Source organism: Chiloscyllium punctatum, chromosome 12, assembly GCF_047496795.1.
Source record: "Chiloscyllium punctatum isolate Juve2018m chromosome 12, sChiPun1.3, whole genome shotgun sequence".
In the NCBI taxonomy this organism is placed as follows: domain Eukaryota; kingdom Metazoa; phylum Chordata; class Chondrichthyes; order Orectolobiformes; family Hemiscylliidae; genus Chiloscyllium; species Chiloscyllium punctatum.
In genome coordinates, this window is record NC_092750.1 from 60,249,636 (window position 1) to 60,262,609 (window position 12,974).

At 42.5% G+C, this 12,974-nt stretch overlaps 1 protein-coding gene across 4 annotated transcripts in view; it reads left to right on the top strand.

Annotated features, from left to right (window-relative positions):
• LOC140483870 (metabotropic glutamate receptor 7-like) overlaps window positions 1–12,974 on the top strand; it is a 751,467-nt gene that overhangs the window by 564,895 nt on the left and 173,598 nt on the right. For all 4 annotated transcript variants that reach the window (XM_072582653.1, XM_072582651.1, XM_072582650.1 and 1 more), the window contains exon 8: window positions 1,140–2,075. In XM_072582653.1, coding sequence (XP_072438754.1) covers window positions 1,140–2,075 — 936 coding nt within the window. The remainder of the gene's footprint in view (window positions 1–1,139; window positions 2,076–12,974) is intronic.

Below are 12,974 nucleotides of genomic sequence, written 5' to 3' on the forward strand. Positions count from 1 at the left end.
ACAATTACAACATTCAAAAGACATCTGGATGGGTACATGAATGGGAAGGGTTTAGCGGGAAATGGGCCACATAGGACTAGATTCATTGCAGATATTTGATCAGTATGAAAGAGATGGACTGAATGGACTGTTTCCTTATAACTGTCTCAAACATAAGTAAGAAAGAAAGGCTGATGATATATTTTGAAATATTAAGAACTTTAAAATGTTACCAGATAAATGAACATTATGATATATTTACAAAGATATTTTAAAGTATTGGGACAGTTTTTCAGCCTACAAGGTTTGCTTATGTTCCACCCAAGCCACACTTTACCTATTTCATCTCACTGTACCAACATGTCCTCTTTGTTTTCTTTCCCCACTTCACGTACTTCTATATATGACTTAACCTTAAAGGCATCAGTACTACCCACCTGAACTATTCCTTGTGATCACAACTTCCACAGGTCTCCTCCGTTCTGAATGAAGAATAATTTGAAGAACTGCCTTGTTCCTATAGAAAGTGCATATTCATAGAATCCACACAGTGTGGAAACAGGTAATTCGGCCCAACAAGTCCACACTGGCCCTCCGGAGTATCCCACCCAGACCCAATCCCCTAGATTTCCCATGACTAATGCACCTAACCTACACATCCCTGAACGCCGTGGGCAATTTAACACGGTCAACTCACCTAATCAGCACATCTTTGGACTGTGGGGAAAAAAACAGGAGCACCCACAGAATCTCTGTAACAAAGAAATATTTGTCAGTGGCAGGGACCATTAGTCTTGAAGAACTCCCAGAAATGGATCCAGGCTTATTTTAAATTTTCAGGTCAAGAACCATCAAAAAGTAGCAGGAATGATACGTGGGTTCACAGTCTCAGAACTTGATTTATTTCTTTGACATTTCTGGCATTTTTCTCTTGACTATTTTACATTTCAGGGACGATGACAAGAAGCATGTGCAGAGGTGAATTCTTAAATCACTTCTGTTAAAAGTGGGTCTGGTATGAGTATTTTTGGCGACATCTTTTAGGTCAAACACAGCGAATCTGGTCACACCAGTATGGCTGGCTAGTTCATTCATTCCATCTGAGTAGAATAAGTCCAAGGACCTCTCACTGTGCTGATCTTCTGTTTGCCTCTTCACAGGTAGAAGACATGCTGTGGCCACGAGGAAGCCATGAGCTCCCTACCTCGGTCTGCAGCTTGCCGTGCAAATCTGGAGAGCGTAAGAAAATGGTGAAGGGCGTATCCTGCTGTTGGCATTGTGAGCTCTGTGATGGCTATCAGTATCAACGCGACGAATTCACGTGTTCCCTTTGCAGCTACGACATGAGGCCTAACGAGAACCGGACTGGTTGCAGCCAAATTCCGATTGTGAAGCTCGAGTGGCATTCACCGTGGGCCATTATCCCAGTGTTTCTTGCCATGCTTGGAATCATTGCCACTATTTTCGTGATGGCTACTTTTATACGGTACAACGATACACCAATTGTACGGGCGACTGGACGAGAGCTCAGCTACGTTCTTCTCACAGGGATATTCCTCTGTTACATCATCACCTTCCTAATGATTGCCAAACCCAACATGGGAATTTGTTCGTTCCGCCGCATCTTCCTGGGCCTCGGAATGTGCATCAGTTATGCAGCTTTATTGACTAAGACCAACCGGATTTTCCGCATCTTTGAGCAGGGCAAGAAGGCTGTGACAGCACCCAGACTCATCAGCCCGACATCCCAGCTAGCAATCACATCCAGTCTCATATCAGTCCAACTTCTCGGAGTCTTCATCTGGTTTGGGATTGACCCACCAAATACCATCATCGACTATGATGAGCAGAAGACCTCGGATCCTGAGCTGGCGAGAGGAGTCCTCAAATGCGACATTACAGATTTACAAATCATATGCTCCCTGGGATATAGCATCCTTCTAATGGTGACATGTACTGTTTATGCCATCAAGACAAGGGGCGTCCCAGAGAACTTCAATGAAGCTAAGCCTATAGGATTCACTATGTACACTACCTGTATAGTATGGCTTGCCTTTATTCCAATATTTTTTGGGACTGCTAAGTCAGCAGAAAAGGTAGGTAGATTTTTTTTTTCAAAAATTATAATTCTTGGTTTCTGTGTGATATTGATTCACTGTTTTTAAAATATTTCTTCTTCATATTGTTTGATATTAGCTGCTCTTGCTGTTGGTTTAGGAAATGTGTTCAGTAAGCACCAATCTTTGTCTTTGTTTCAGTGGTGATTAATTTAATCATTAACAATATGGACAGGTCACAGTGGTTATTATAACTACACTCCAATGCCTGTTTCACTTTCCTCAGAGTGAATATTGATATTCATATACACAGTTCTTAATTAATTCTTCCTGTCTTCTTTCCTTGTGTGTTTCCTCATATCTTCCTGGAGGTTTAGGCTGACATGTCCGACAGAACTGTGATTAAAATTGCTCCGTAACCAGGAAATGAGTTATAATGTCCATTGTGTTGAGCCAACCAATGTCAGGTTCTCTCGCTCTCCATCATGAAAGAGATTGTGGTTCATATATTTAAGGTGCTGTAATTAACTATACTCATCAGGCACACCAATGCTCCCCCAGACTCTGAGGAATCCTATCCAACTATGGAATTCTAATTTCAGCTGGTCATAATCTGGAATTCGCTCCCTCAAAAGTTCATAAATGGTAAAGCAATTGGACTTGCAAATTTTAGATTGCTAGATATCTGTTCGGCTCGTTAGAATATGGAGTTATAACAGGAAAATTAATTTTGGATACAAATGAGCCTTGATTTAATTTATTCATAGAATGAACTTGAGATACTGTGTGGTCTATTGTTGGCCTTATATTTAATGGAAACATCAACCTTCACATTATAGCGTTCCTAAAATACTTGATTCCAAGTATGACCTGATGCAATTAATTTATCCTATTCTGTTCTACAAATAAACCCATGGTGTGGATTTCAAGTGGTAACTTGCCTATGTAAGTTGACTGTATTGTATTGGAATACATTACTGAAACTTGGAAAATAACCAAGATCAACATGAGATCGTAGCAATCTACAGCAGTAATTTTGAGCTGGGAAAGAAAGTGATTACCCTCCATTGTCCCTACTGTTCGAGCAGGTTATGATTGGGTTTCACACCAGAAATAATTTATTGTTTTGCTTCAGTGATGAGGAAAGAGATTTAAGTTTAAAGCTTCATTGCGTTTCATGTACTAAATAATTGAGAGACTATTCAAATGAACAGCAGTCCATTAATTCATTACACACAACCCCTTGTGTAAAACACAAGTGTCAATTTTACCTGATCCTTTTAAAATGGACCTCACTGCTTAGAACAGGTGGGTTCTGGAAAAGTGCATTTGATGTGGTGGTGTATCTAATGAGCCTTCTCTGCTGCAGGTAAAGAGAAAACTATTTACCACAACAGGAAACTAAATGTGATGACATGAATTTTGGAGGCTGGTTGGTAGTTTTTCCAAGCAGGGTTTCAGGAATCCTACCAAGGTACAGCTGGTGGTTGGTTTGCTCAAATAAACAAACAGCTTTGTGGGATGTTCACCCCATTCCTGTATCCAGATAGTTTCCATTAAAACAACCGCAGGAAAAATTCCTGTTGTCTGAGGTGAGAATGGCAAAAGAGATTTGTGTAAAAAAGAGATTTAACAAATGTTACAAAGAATTGTTCCCTGAGGCCTTAAGAAAACCATCACCAAAATCCTGCATGAGCACAATGGAGTGCTGAAATGGAACAATCTCAATCAAGTGAACCCTTTGCATTTCTTGAACTTACAGAAAAAAAATGTAATTTTCGTCTTCCTGTAGTTCTTCTGAATAGTTTCCACTTAATTGAGCACAAGCCCAAACCAAACACAGTCCCATTCACCGATTACCCCTGTGCTTACTGACCTTATGGCTTCCTGATCCAACAACACATTAATATTTAAAATGGTCATCCTCATTTTCTAAATCCTTTTGACCCTTACTATCTCTGTAACTTTATCCATATGTACAACCTTTCAAGAAAACTGCATTCCTCTAAATTTTGTAACTCCTATTTTCTTCCACTCTGTACTGGGAGTCTCATCAGTCACGATTCAGGCCTTAAACTATGGAATTCTATTGTCTATTGTCTATTAAATTCTAATCTGAAGAAGGGTCACTGGACCTGAAATGTTGACTCTGATTTCTGTCCACAGGTCCTACCAGTCCTGTTGAGTTTTTCCAGTGATTTTTAACTTTGAAGCTAGTAAGTTTCTCACTTTATTGGTTCTGTATTCAGTTGCTCCCTCCTCCTTGTTTTCAGCACTGCAAGCATTCAAAATCCAATGTATCAGTTGTATATTTCAACATAAGTTTTGCTTATAAAATACATGATTGCTGGTTTTTTTTTGACAAATTGTGCCATGCATAGGGGACCCCACTCTGGTTGGGCAATTCCACGCAAATGGTGATGAAAAGAATTTTGGTTTGTTTTCTCTCTCTCTCTCTCTCAGCCTTAACCTTGGCACTGGGCATCAGCATCTTGCGTTTTTGGACTAGTCCGTGGTACCTGGAGGAGCCTTGCAAACGTGGAGAGCTAAACTTTCTCTGTTTCCAATCTCTTCCCTTTTGTGCGACATGACTAAATTGAAACTGTTGTAAAATAGCCAAACACCCTTCGCACTTGCTGACCTTGACCAGATGATCAATGTAGGGTCTGCTGGGCATCGTTGCATCACTACTCACCATCAATGGCTTAATTCCACTAGGCCTTGAGTAGCTTCAGATTTATGTAGCGAGTGTATCGATTTGGACATTCACCTCCGCAGTCAGTATATCATCCTTTCTCCAACAATGATGGATGTCACGCTGCAAAGGTGATTTCCCATATCGATCCTTCTGATCCAACAGCAGAACAGAGAAAGAGGACAGGCAGATACCGAGAAGCTGAAAATCGAAGGAATTAGAATTGTTGTGACTACATTTTATTGCAAGGCTGGTTATTAGTTCATAACGACAGTGGCAGAATTTTGATCAGCTGTCTGCTTTCTGTGAATAGACAAACACACCACAGTATGTTTGGGTCACATTTTGCACTTCTATCTGCAGGGTGAAGGATTGCTCAGTAGAAAAAGCTAACTCAAGTTGAGGCTTTTGGTTTGAAGATTTGCCACAGCAGTTATGGTTAGTGGGTGCCAAGCTCTTCAGGTCCGCTCTCGGGGGGCTTCAGTGAGGAGCTGGGAAGTAGGAGAAATTAGATTAGATTACTTAGTGTGGAAACAGGCCCTTCGGCCCAACAAGTCCACACCGACCCTCCGAAGAGCAACCCACTCGGACCCATTTCCCTTCACCTAACACTACAGGCAATTTAGCATGGCCAACTCATCTAACCTGCACAGCTTTGGACTGTGGGAGGAAACCGGAGCACCCGGAGGAAACCCACGCAGACACGGGGAGAATGTGCAAACTCCACACAGACAGTTGCCTCAGGCGGGAATTGAACCCGTGTCTCTGGCGCAGTGAGGCAGCAGTGCTAACCACTGTGCCACCCACAAATATCTAATATCTGTAAAGGACAGGAAGTCACTGCAGCCACATGCTGAGAGGATAGTTGTTCCAGACCTGAGGACCTGGATGTAGTGCCATGAGAAGGTCAGTGACCTCGCAAGACTGGTCAGGATCACTGAATGCTACTTTCAATATCTTATCATTGACCCGAGGAGTGGTAGTGACTCAAATATCACTCCTCCCTCTGCTGTACTCTTGCTGTTGTCTGTCAGACAGACCTGCTGCCTGTGCCACATTAGTACAGTCTGCTAGACTCAGGGTTATTATCCAAGGCTGTCTGCATTCTCCCCCAGCCAATGTCAGCAGCCTTCCACCAGCCAGGCTGCAGCCATTGGAGTAGCGTTGAGAAGGAACATAAAAACAGGCAAAGGAATGTGGAAATGAGGCACAAGCATGTGATTTACTGACTTTTGTATGAAATATGGAAATAACTCCATTTATAGATTTTGTTCATTTTGTGGTATTATCCAATTTTACATTGTGGCCAAGTGAGCACTCTGATGTTCACGAACAGAGGGAAGATAAGGTCGGGAATCGTTAGTGACTGGGGAATTGGACTTGTGGTTACTGCTATTGTTGTTGGTTGAGATGTTCACAGACAGCCAAGTCAGAAAAAGGCTGTGTATGTTACCTCCTCCTTGTCCTTTACCTGCTCCACAGCTACTTAGTGTGTAGCTGGTGACAAGGGCTTTCCCTCATGATCAGGTTACACGAGACACAGCAGACCATTACAGCCACCTGCTCTGTTGAGTATTGCTGATCTCCTCCCAAATGGTCTAAGTAGTGGAAACACTGGTTCAGAATGCTAGTGCCGATTTTGATCATTTTTATGTGGCAGCATGGCTATTATTGCTGCCCATAGACATACGCTAGGAGTTGTTAGCAAACATCCTTGTCATGCATTAGCCACTCTACATCCTTATATAAGCTCAAATGCAGTTGGCACAAAATGAAGGCATCATGATGGGTGCTAGCATATTAGGCATTGACATACACATTGAGGCCACACACCAGATGGCCATTGAGGGTGTAGAATTGCTTTGGGTTCTGGTATGAGGCAGAAATTACATTAAGCACCTGCAGGATAGTGCGAATGAGGTTAGTGTCATGGTGTATGGAAACCCTGGAAATTCTGGCTATGCCACCTGTTTAATTCTGCCTGCTTTTCTATGGTGAGTGAGAACAAAATTAAGTTATATCTCAATGATTTGAGGGTATGAAAGATTTATCACCCTGTCACCCATTGTCAATGTGATTCTTGTCACACCCTAATGTTGTAGCTATGGGTCCAGCAGGTAACAGATTTCAATTAGGGCGTCCTAACCAGAGCACAGACATCACTCAGGTGCTAGTCGGAGCAGTGCTTCCTCAAGTAGGAGTGGTTTGGCATCCTGCAGAGTCCGTCTCCCTCTTTCACGAGCTTGTCCTGCTCTGTTTGGTCTCTGTTTGTTCTCCCAATCTGCGCTCTTCCAGGCGAAATGGGTATCGATGCACTCATGACTAGGAACGACTGGTTTGACTAGAAGAACTGAAGTCAGTAAAACTCAATTAGCACCAATCATAACAGTCATAACAGGTCGGATGAAATCAACCTGCAACTAACCTGCACTAACACCTGTTCAAACAAGAGTGTTAGCTAAAGCAGTGAATTCAAAATGGCAACAGGAGTGTCAAGTTGGTACTACCCACTGATGGACATAGTCATCTGCCTGCTTTGTTTGCTTTTTGATTGCTATTCATTGTACAATTTCTAACACCCTCACCTGTACACTACCTGCGATGACTTAACCCAGAGGTGTGGCTCTGTGCCATGGATACCATTTTCAACATCAAATGGTGAGGCACCGTGGCTCAGCGGTTAGCACTGCTGCCTCACAGCACCAGGGTCCCAGGTTCGATTCCAGCCTCAGGTGACTGTCTGTGTGGAGTTTGCACGTTCTCCCTGTGTCTGCATGGGTTTCCTCCGGGTGCTCTGGTTTCCTCCCACAATCCAAAGATGTGCAAGTCAGGTGAATTGGTCATACTAAATTGCGCATAGTGTGAGGTGCATTAGTCAGAAGGAAATGGGTCTGGGTGGGTTACTCTTTGGAGGGTTGGTGTGGACTGGTTGGGCCGAAGGGCCTGTTTCCACACTGTAGGAAATCTAATCTAATCGTAATCAACTGCCTGCCCAAACATCACGTACAATCCCAGTTGTATGCATATACAATTATACAGCACACCAGGAGGGTATTTGCCCTATTGTGTCTATGCTGGTTCTGAAAGTGCTTTCAATCCATTACCTTGCAAATGCTTTCCTGTTCAAAAGTACATCCTGTTCCTTTGGCACAGTGACTTTTAGATCTGTTTCCACCACGCTTTTTAGACAATGTATTCTCGATCATAGCAAGTGGCTGTGTAAAAGCAACTTCTTTTAAACAGCCTGGGGTCCAGTTTAAACCTTAGTTGCATATTTATTTGAATTTATTCAGCCTAAAGTATGTTGTAGAGACAAAATAAATAGTGCTGGCTGGGCATCAATAGCTAAATAATGGTTATATTTATTTGATGCTATATCACATCAGAAAGTGCCTCATTTGAAAGATTACCTGCAGTTTTCCCTTTGTTGTTGCATGTACTCCGGTCTCCTATGGTTTTGCAAACAATGACAGAAAGCTTCCAACAAATCATTCAATGCTTGTAGAGAATTTGAGAAAAGAAAGCAAAGTTCAAGTGAAGGGCCCACAGATATTGCCAGAATAATCAACCCAGCTTGTTTTGTTTTCTGACAAATGTTTTTGAATCTTAGTAGGGGAGAAATCTGTCTCTAACTTTCTCTGTAGGATGACTTTCTTCTTTAGCAAGTGAGCAGTAAATTTCAGGAAAAGATCCAGAAGTAATTGTTCTTGCTGAGGAAATGTAGGTCATTCCTTTTATTTTACAGAAAACCAAAGCCAACCGCAGGAAGTAAAAACATTCTGAATTGCTGTTGGCAGCCTGCAGTAGTGTTGAAGGATCAATAAAGGTCCAAATCAGTGACCGCTCTGATAGAATTTGTTGCAATTAAAATAGAGGTATGGCTCCCTGGGTACTGTGCAGAGATTATATTTCAAAAGCTGCATTTGCAGTATAATCATTATTCACACTGCATTCTCTGGAGTACTTTGGATCCTATTGCAAAGACAACCTGTAAAGTCACCTCCGTTGAGGTGTTAGCTGATGAATTTTTTTTTAAAAATCTGTTAAATGGGTGATTGGTATATTCGGTTGAAGCAAGTAGAACTGAACAAAGGATGTGTTGTAATTAATGATTCCATAAAGGCTCTATCCCCAGTGACTTGTTTTTTCAGAAGGATTGCTGTTTAGCAGCTATAGGTAACAGTACTGTTGCTGCTGGGAACATCCAAGCATTATCGTGGGCACTTGTTCTGGGTCTTTTTTTTTTGCCAGAGTGATTTGGATAAGCAGATGGTACCATTTAAGAATGGCGGTGATATCCTGACTCAGACAACCAGGGTGCAAGGCAGCTGATTTCAAAGCTACTGGACAAGGCCACAAGGTCAATACAACTAGGGGACATTTCATATGAAATTCAAGTTTTATTTGAGGAAATCTGAAGTTTTGAGTATCTTTTTGGAAAGAGAAATTTGCCACTCACTTGTGTTTTATTCAAAAGTAACCTAGTTTATTTAATTACCAGGCTCTCAGATGTGTATCGTAGAAGTAGCAATATTATGCGTCAAAAAGGTAACAAATCAATACATGCTTTACCTACAAGAGCAACTCCAGTTTTATTAACGTGAAGACTATGATTTCCAGAGCACCCCTCACAACCTCTGCATGTTGCAACCATGTAGGAACGAAGGATTTGCTCACAGCAGCATCCCATAAAGAGTTGTGTGTTAATGAACAGATAATCAGTGGTTTGTTAAGTGATGCAGATGTTGAGCAATGGGGAAGAATTCCTTTGCACCTCAAAGCAATGCCTTAGAATTTTTTTACATCCATCTGGATGAGCAGGCAAGGACTCTGTTTAATGTCCCATGGGCAATATTGCATATGACACATTTGGCAGCATAGTGCTCCCTCTGTACTGCACTGGGGAGTCATGCACCAAGTGTTTCGCTTCACATGATGGAAAGACTCAAAATAAACTGAAATTATTCTCCGTAAAGAAGATTGAGAGGGGTTTTGATGGAAAGGTCAAAAACATGAGTGGCTGTAAAGCAAATAAATTATTTCCGATGGCAGAAAGGTCAATAATAAAACAATATTATTTTAAGAGAAGGGATTTTCCAGCCCCTGGACAATATGGACAATGATGTGGAGGAGCCTGTGTTGGACTCGGGTGGACAAAGTTAAAAATCACACAACACCAGGTTATAGTCCAACAGGTTTATTTGGAAGCACTAGCTTTCGGAGCGCTGCTCCTTCGTCAGATAGCTGTGGAATAGGATCATAAGACACAAAATTTACAGCCAAAAATACAGTGTCATGCAACTGAAACGATATATTGAACAAACCTAGATTGCTGTTAAGTCTTTCATCTTTCAGAATGGGTTCCAGGTTTCATTTCATTAATATGTAAATCCCAGAACTACTTTTAAGTCACATTCTCAAGATAACTTAAGGTTTATTTGAAAGCAAGTGACATCTCAGCTTAGACAATGCATTAAAGGTGTGAGGTTAGAGTCTGCCTGTAACCCAATCTTGAGTCAGACTGGTTCTATTTCCAAAGTAGGAATCTATAAAGTGTTACATGGATTGACAGCCTGTAGGCTGTGTGCTTTTTGAACAAAATAAAATGTATCAGCAAATATAATTCTGCAAATGCAAATTCACCCCATAGACTTATGTGTGTGTGTGTGTGTGTGCACGCGCATGAGAGAGAATGTGCGAGTGCGCTTCAGAGAGTATGTGTGTGTTTGTGGGTGTGCGCGCATGCTTGGTTAAGTGTGTGAGAGTGTGATGGAGCATAAGATTATGAGACGATGTATGTGTGGGTGAGAGTGTGGGGGGTGAATTCATAGATTTTCACAGAATCCCTACACTGTGGAAACAGGCCATTGGGCCCAACAAGTCCACACCGGTTGCCGAAGAGTAACCCACCCAGACCCATTCCCCCACCCTATTACTCTACATTTCCTCTGCCTCATTTATACTGAGGTTGCTATTTTTCCAGATAATGGAGAGAATATAGACAATGCTAAATCCTGAGCAGGTCTTTTTCAGGCCTGGCCTTCATCATGGTCTTTTTGGAATGGGGTAGGTGAGGGCCATTAAAGGAAGGTGCTCCATGCAATATTGAAAATGGCAGACCATGAGCCTTGGTGGCAGAGGAGTACAATGACAGAGTTGAGAGAACTGAAGGTCATGAATTTTCTTCCCTTATTGCTGCACAGTCTCCCAGCTGGTGGACACTGCACTGACCGGGGCAGGTGTTTCAGACCAGCCTGGCAATGTTTGGGACAGATTGCCCAGTTGTAGTTTTAACATGGGGCCCACAGTGTAGAAGGTCCCAACACTGGCGAGAGCTAACTATTTGATTTGTTTTGATTTTGATTTGAGTGGCTTGTTGTTGTCACATGTACACTGAGATACAGCGAGAAAAATTGTTTTGAGTGCTATACAAGTAGATCGTACCCTATAATGTGCATCAGGCTAACAGATCAGAGTGCAGAGTACAGTGTCACAGCCACAGAGATGGTGCACAGAGAGAGATTGCATTAACATTTGAGAATTCCATTCAAGAGTCTAATAACAGCAGGGAAGAAGCTGTTCTTGAATCTGTTTTTGTGTGTATTCAAACTTTTATGCCTTCTGCCTAATGGAAGAGGGTGGAAGAGAGTATAATTGGAGTGGCAGGGGGTCTTCGATTATGCTGGCTGGTTTTTCAAGGTAGCATAAAGTGGACATGGAGTCAATGGACAGAAGGCTGGTTTGTGGGATGGACTGGGCTGTGTTCATGACTCTCTGTAATTTCTTGCGATCTTGGGGAGAGCAGCTGCCATACCACACTGTGATGCATCCAGACAGGGTGCACTCTATGGTTCATCTATAAAAATTGGTAAGAGTCTTTCTGGCCACACTGAATTTCCTTAGCCTCCTGAGGGAGTAGAGGTGTTGTTGTGCTTTCTTGACTGTCACGCCAACTTGGATGGACCAGTGCAGATTGTTGGTGATCATCACTCCCAGGAACTTGATGCTCCAGAACATATCCACCTCAGCTCCATTGATGTAGACAGGAGCGTGCTCTCTACTCCGCTTCCTGAAGTCAATGACCAGCTCCTTCATTTTGCTAATCTTGGAGAGATTGTTGTCTTGATACCATGACAATATGCACTCAATCTCTTTCCTGTACTTTGTCTCGTTGTTATTTGAGATCCAACCTCCAATGGTGATGTCGCCATCAAACTTGCAAAAGGATTTGGGGCGGAATTTGGCCACACAATCACGAGTGTATCAGGGATATAGTAGGGGGCTGAGTATACAGCCTGTGGGACACTGGTATTGAGGATTATGGTGGAGCAGATGTTGTTGCCAATTCTGACTGACCGCGATCTATGGGTCAGGAAGGCAAGGATCCAGTTGCAGAGGGGGATGCCAAGATGTAGGACTCGGAGTTTAGAGATGAGTTTGTATGAAATTATGGTGTTGAAGGCAGAGCTGCAGTCAATAAATGGGGTCCTGACATAGATGTCCTTGGTATCCAGATGTCCCAGTGCATCTGGGAGATGGTGTCTGCCGTCAACAGGCAAATTATAAAGGACTAAGGCAATCTGGGAGGCTGGAGTTGAACTTCATAATTGTGGAGATCAGAAACACCGGATGCTGGTCATTAAGGCACGTGGCATGATTGTTTTTTAGCATTTGGATGATATTGGTCTACTTGAAGCAGGTGAGGACTTCAGATTATCGTAAGGAGAGGTTAAAGATGTCAGCAAATACTCGCGGCAGCTGGTCTGTACAGGATCTGAGTGCATGGCTGGGCACTCCATTCCAGCCGTTCGCTTTCCATCAGTTCACTCTCAAGAAGGCCAATCTGATGCCTGCGGCAGTGACTGTGGTTTCCGGTGCATCTCAAACTGTTGCCATAGGTGACATTGTTTCACTGTCCTTCTGTTCAAAGCAAGCATAGAATGCATTGAGCTCATTAGGTAGAGGTGTATGGTTCCCCATGATTTGGTTTGACTCCACTTTGTTGCTTGTTATGTCATGTTAGCCTTGCCACAAATGATGTCCATGTGGTTTATCTCGGTCTCAAGCTTAGTTTGGTATTGCCTCTTGGCATCTCTGACGGCCTTAGATTTCCTGTATGGGCCATAATGGCCCGAGTTGAAAGCCTCAAACCTGAACTTCAGTAGGGAGTGAATCTCCCTGCTCATCCATATTGGTGAGTGCAAAATAACACAAGTGTTACCGTGGAGTTGTACGTTGTGTGT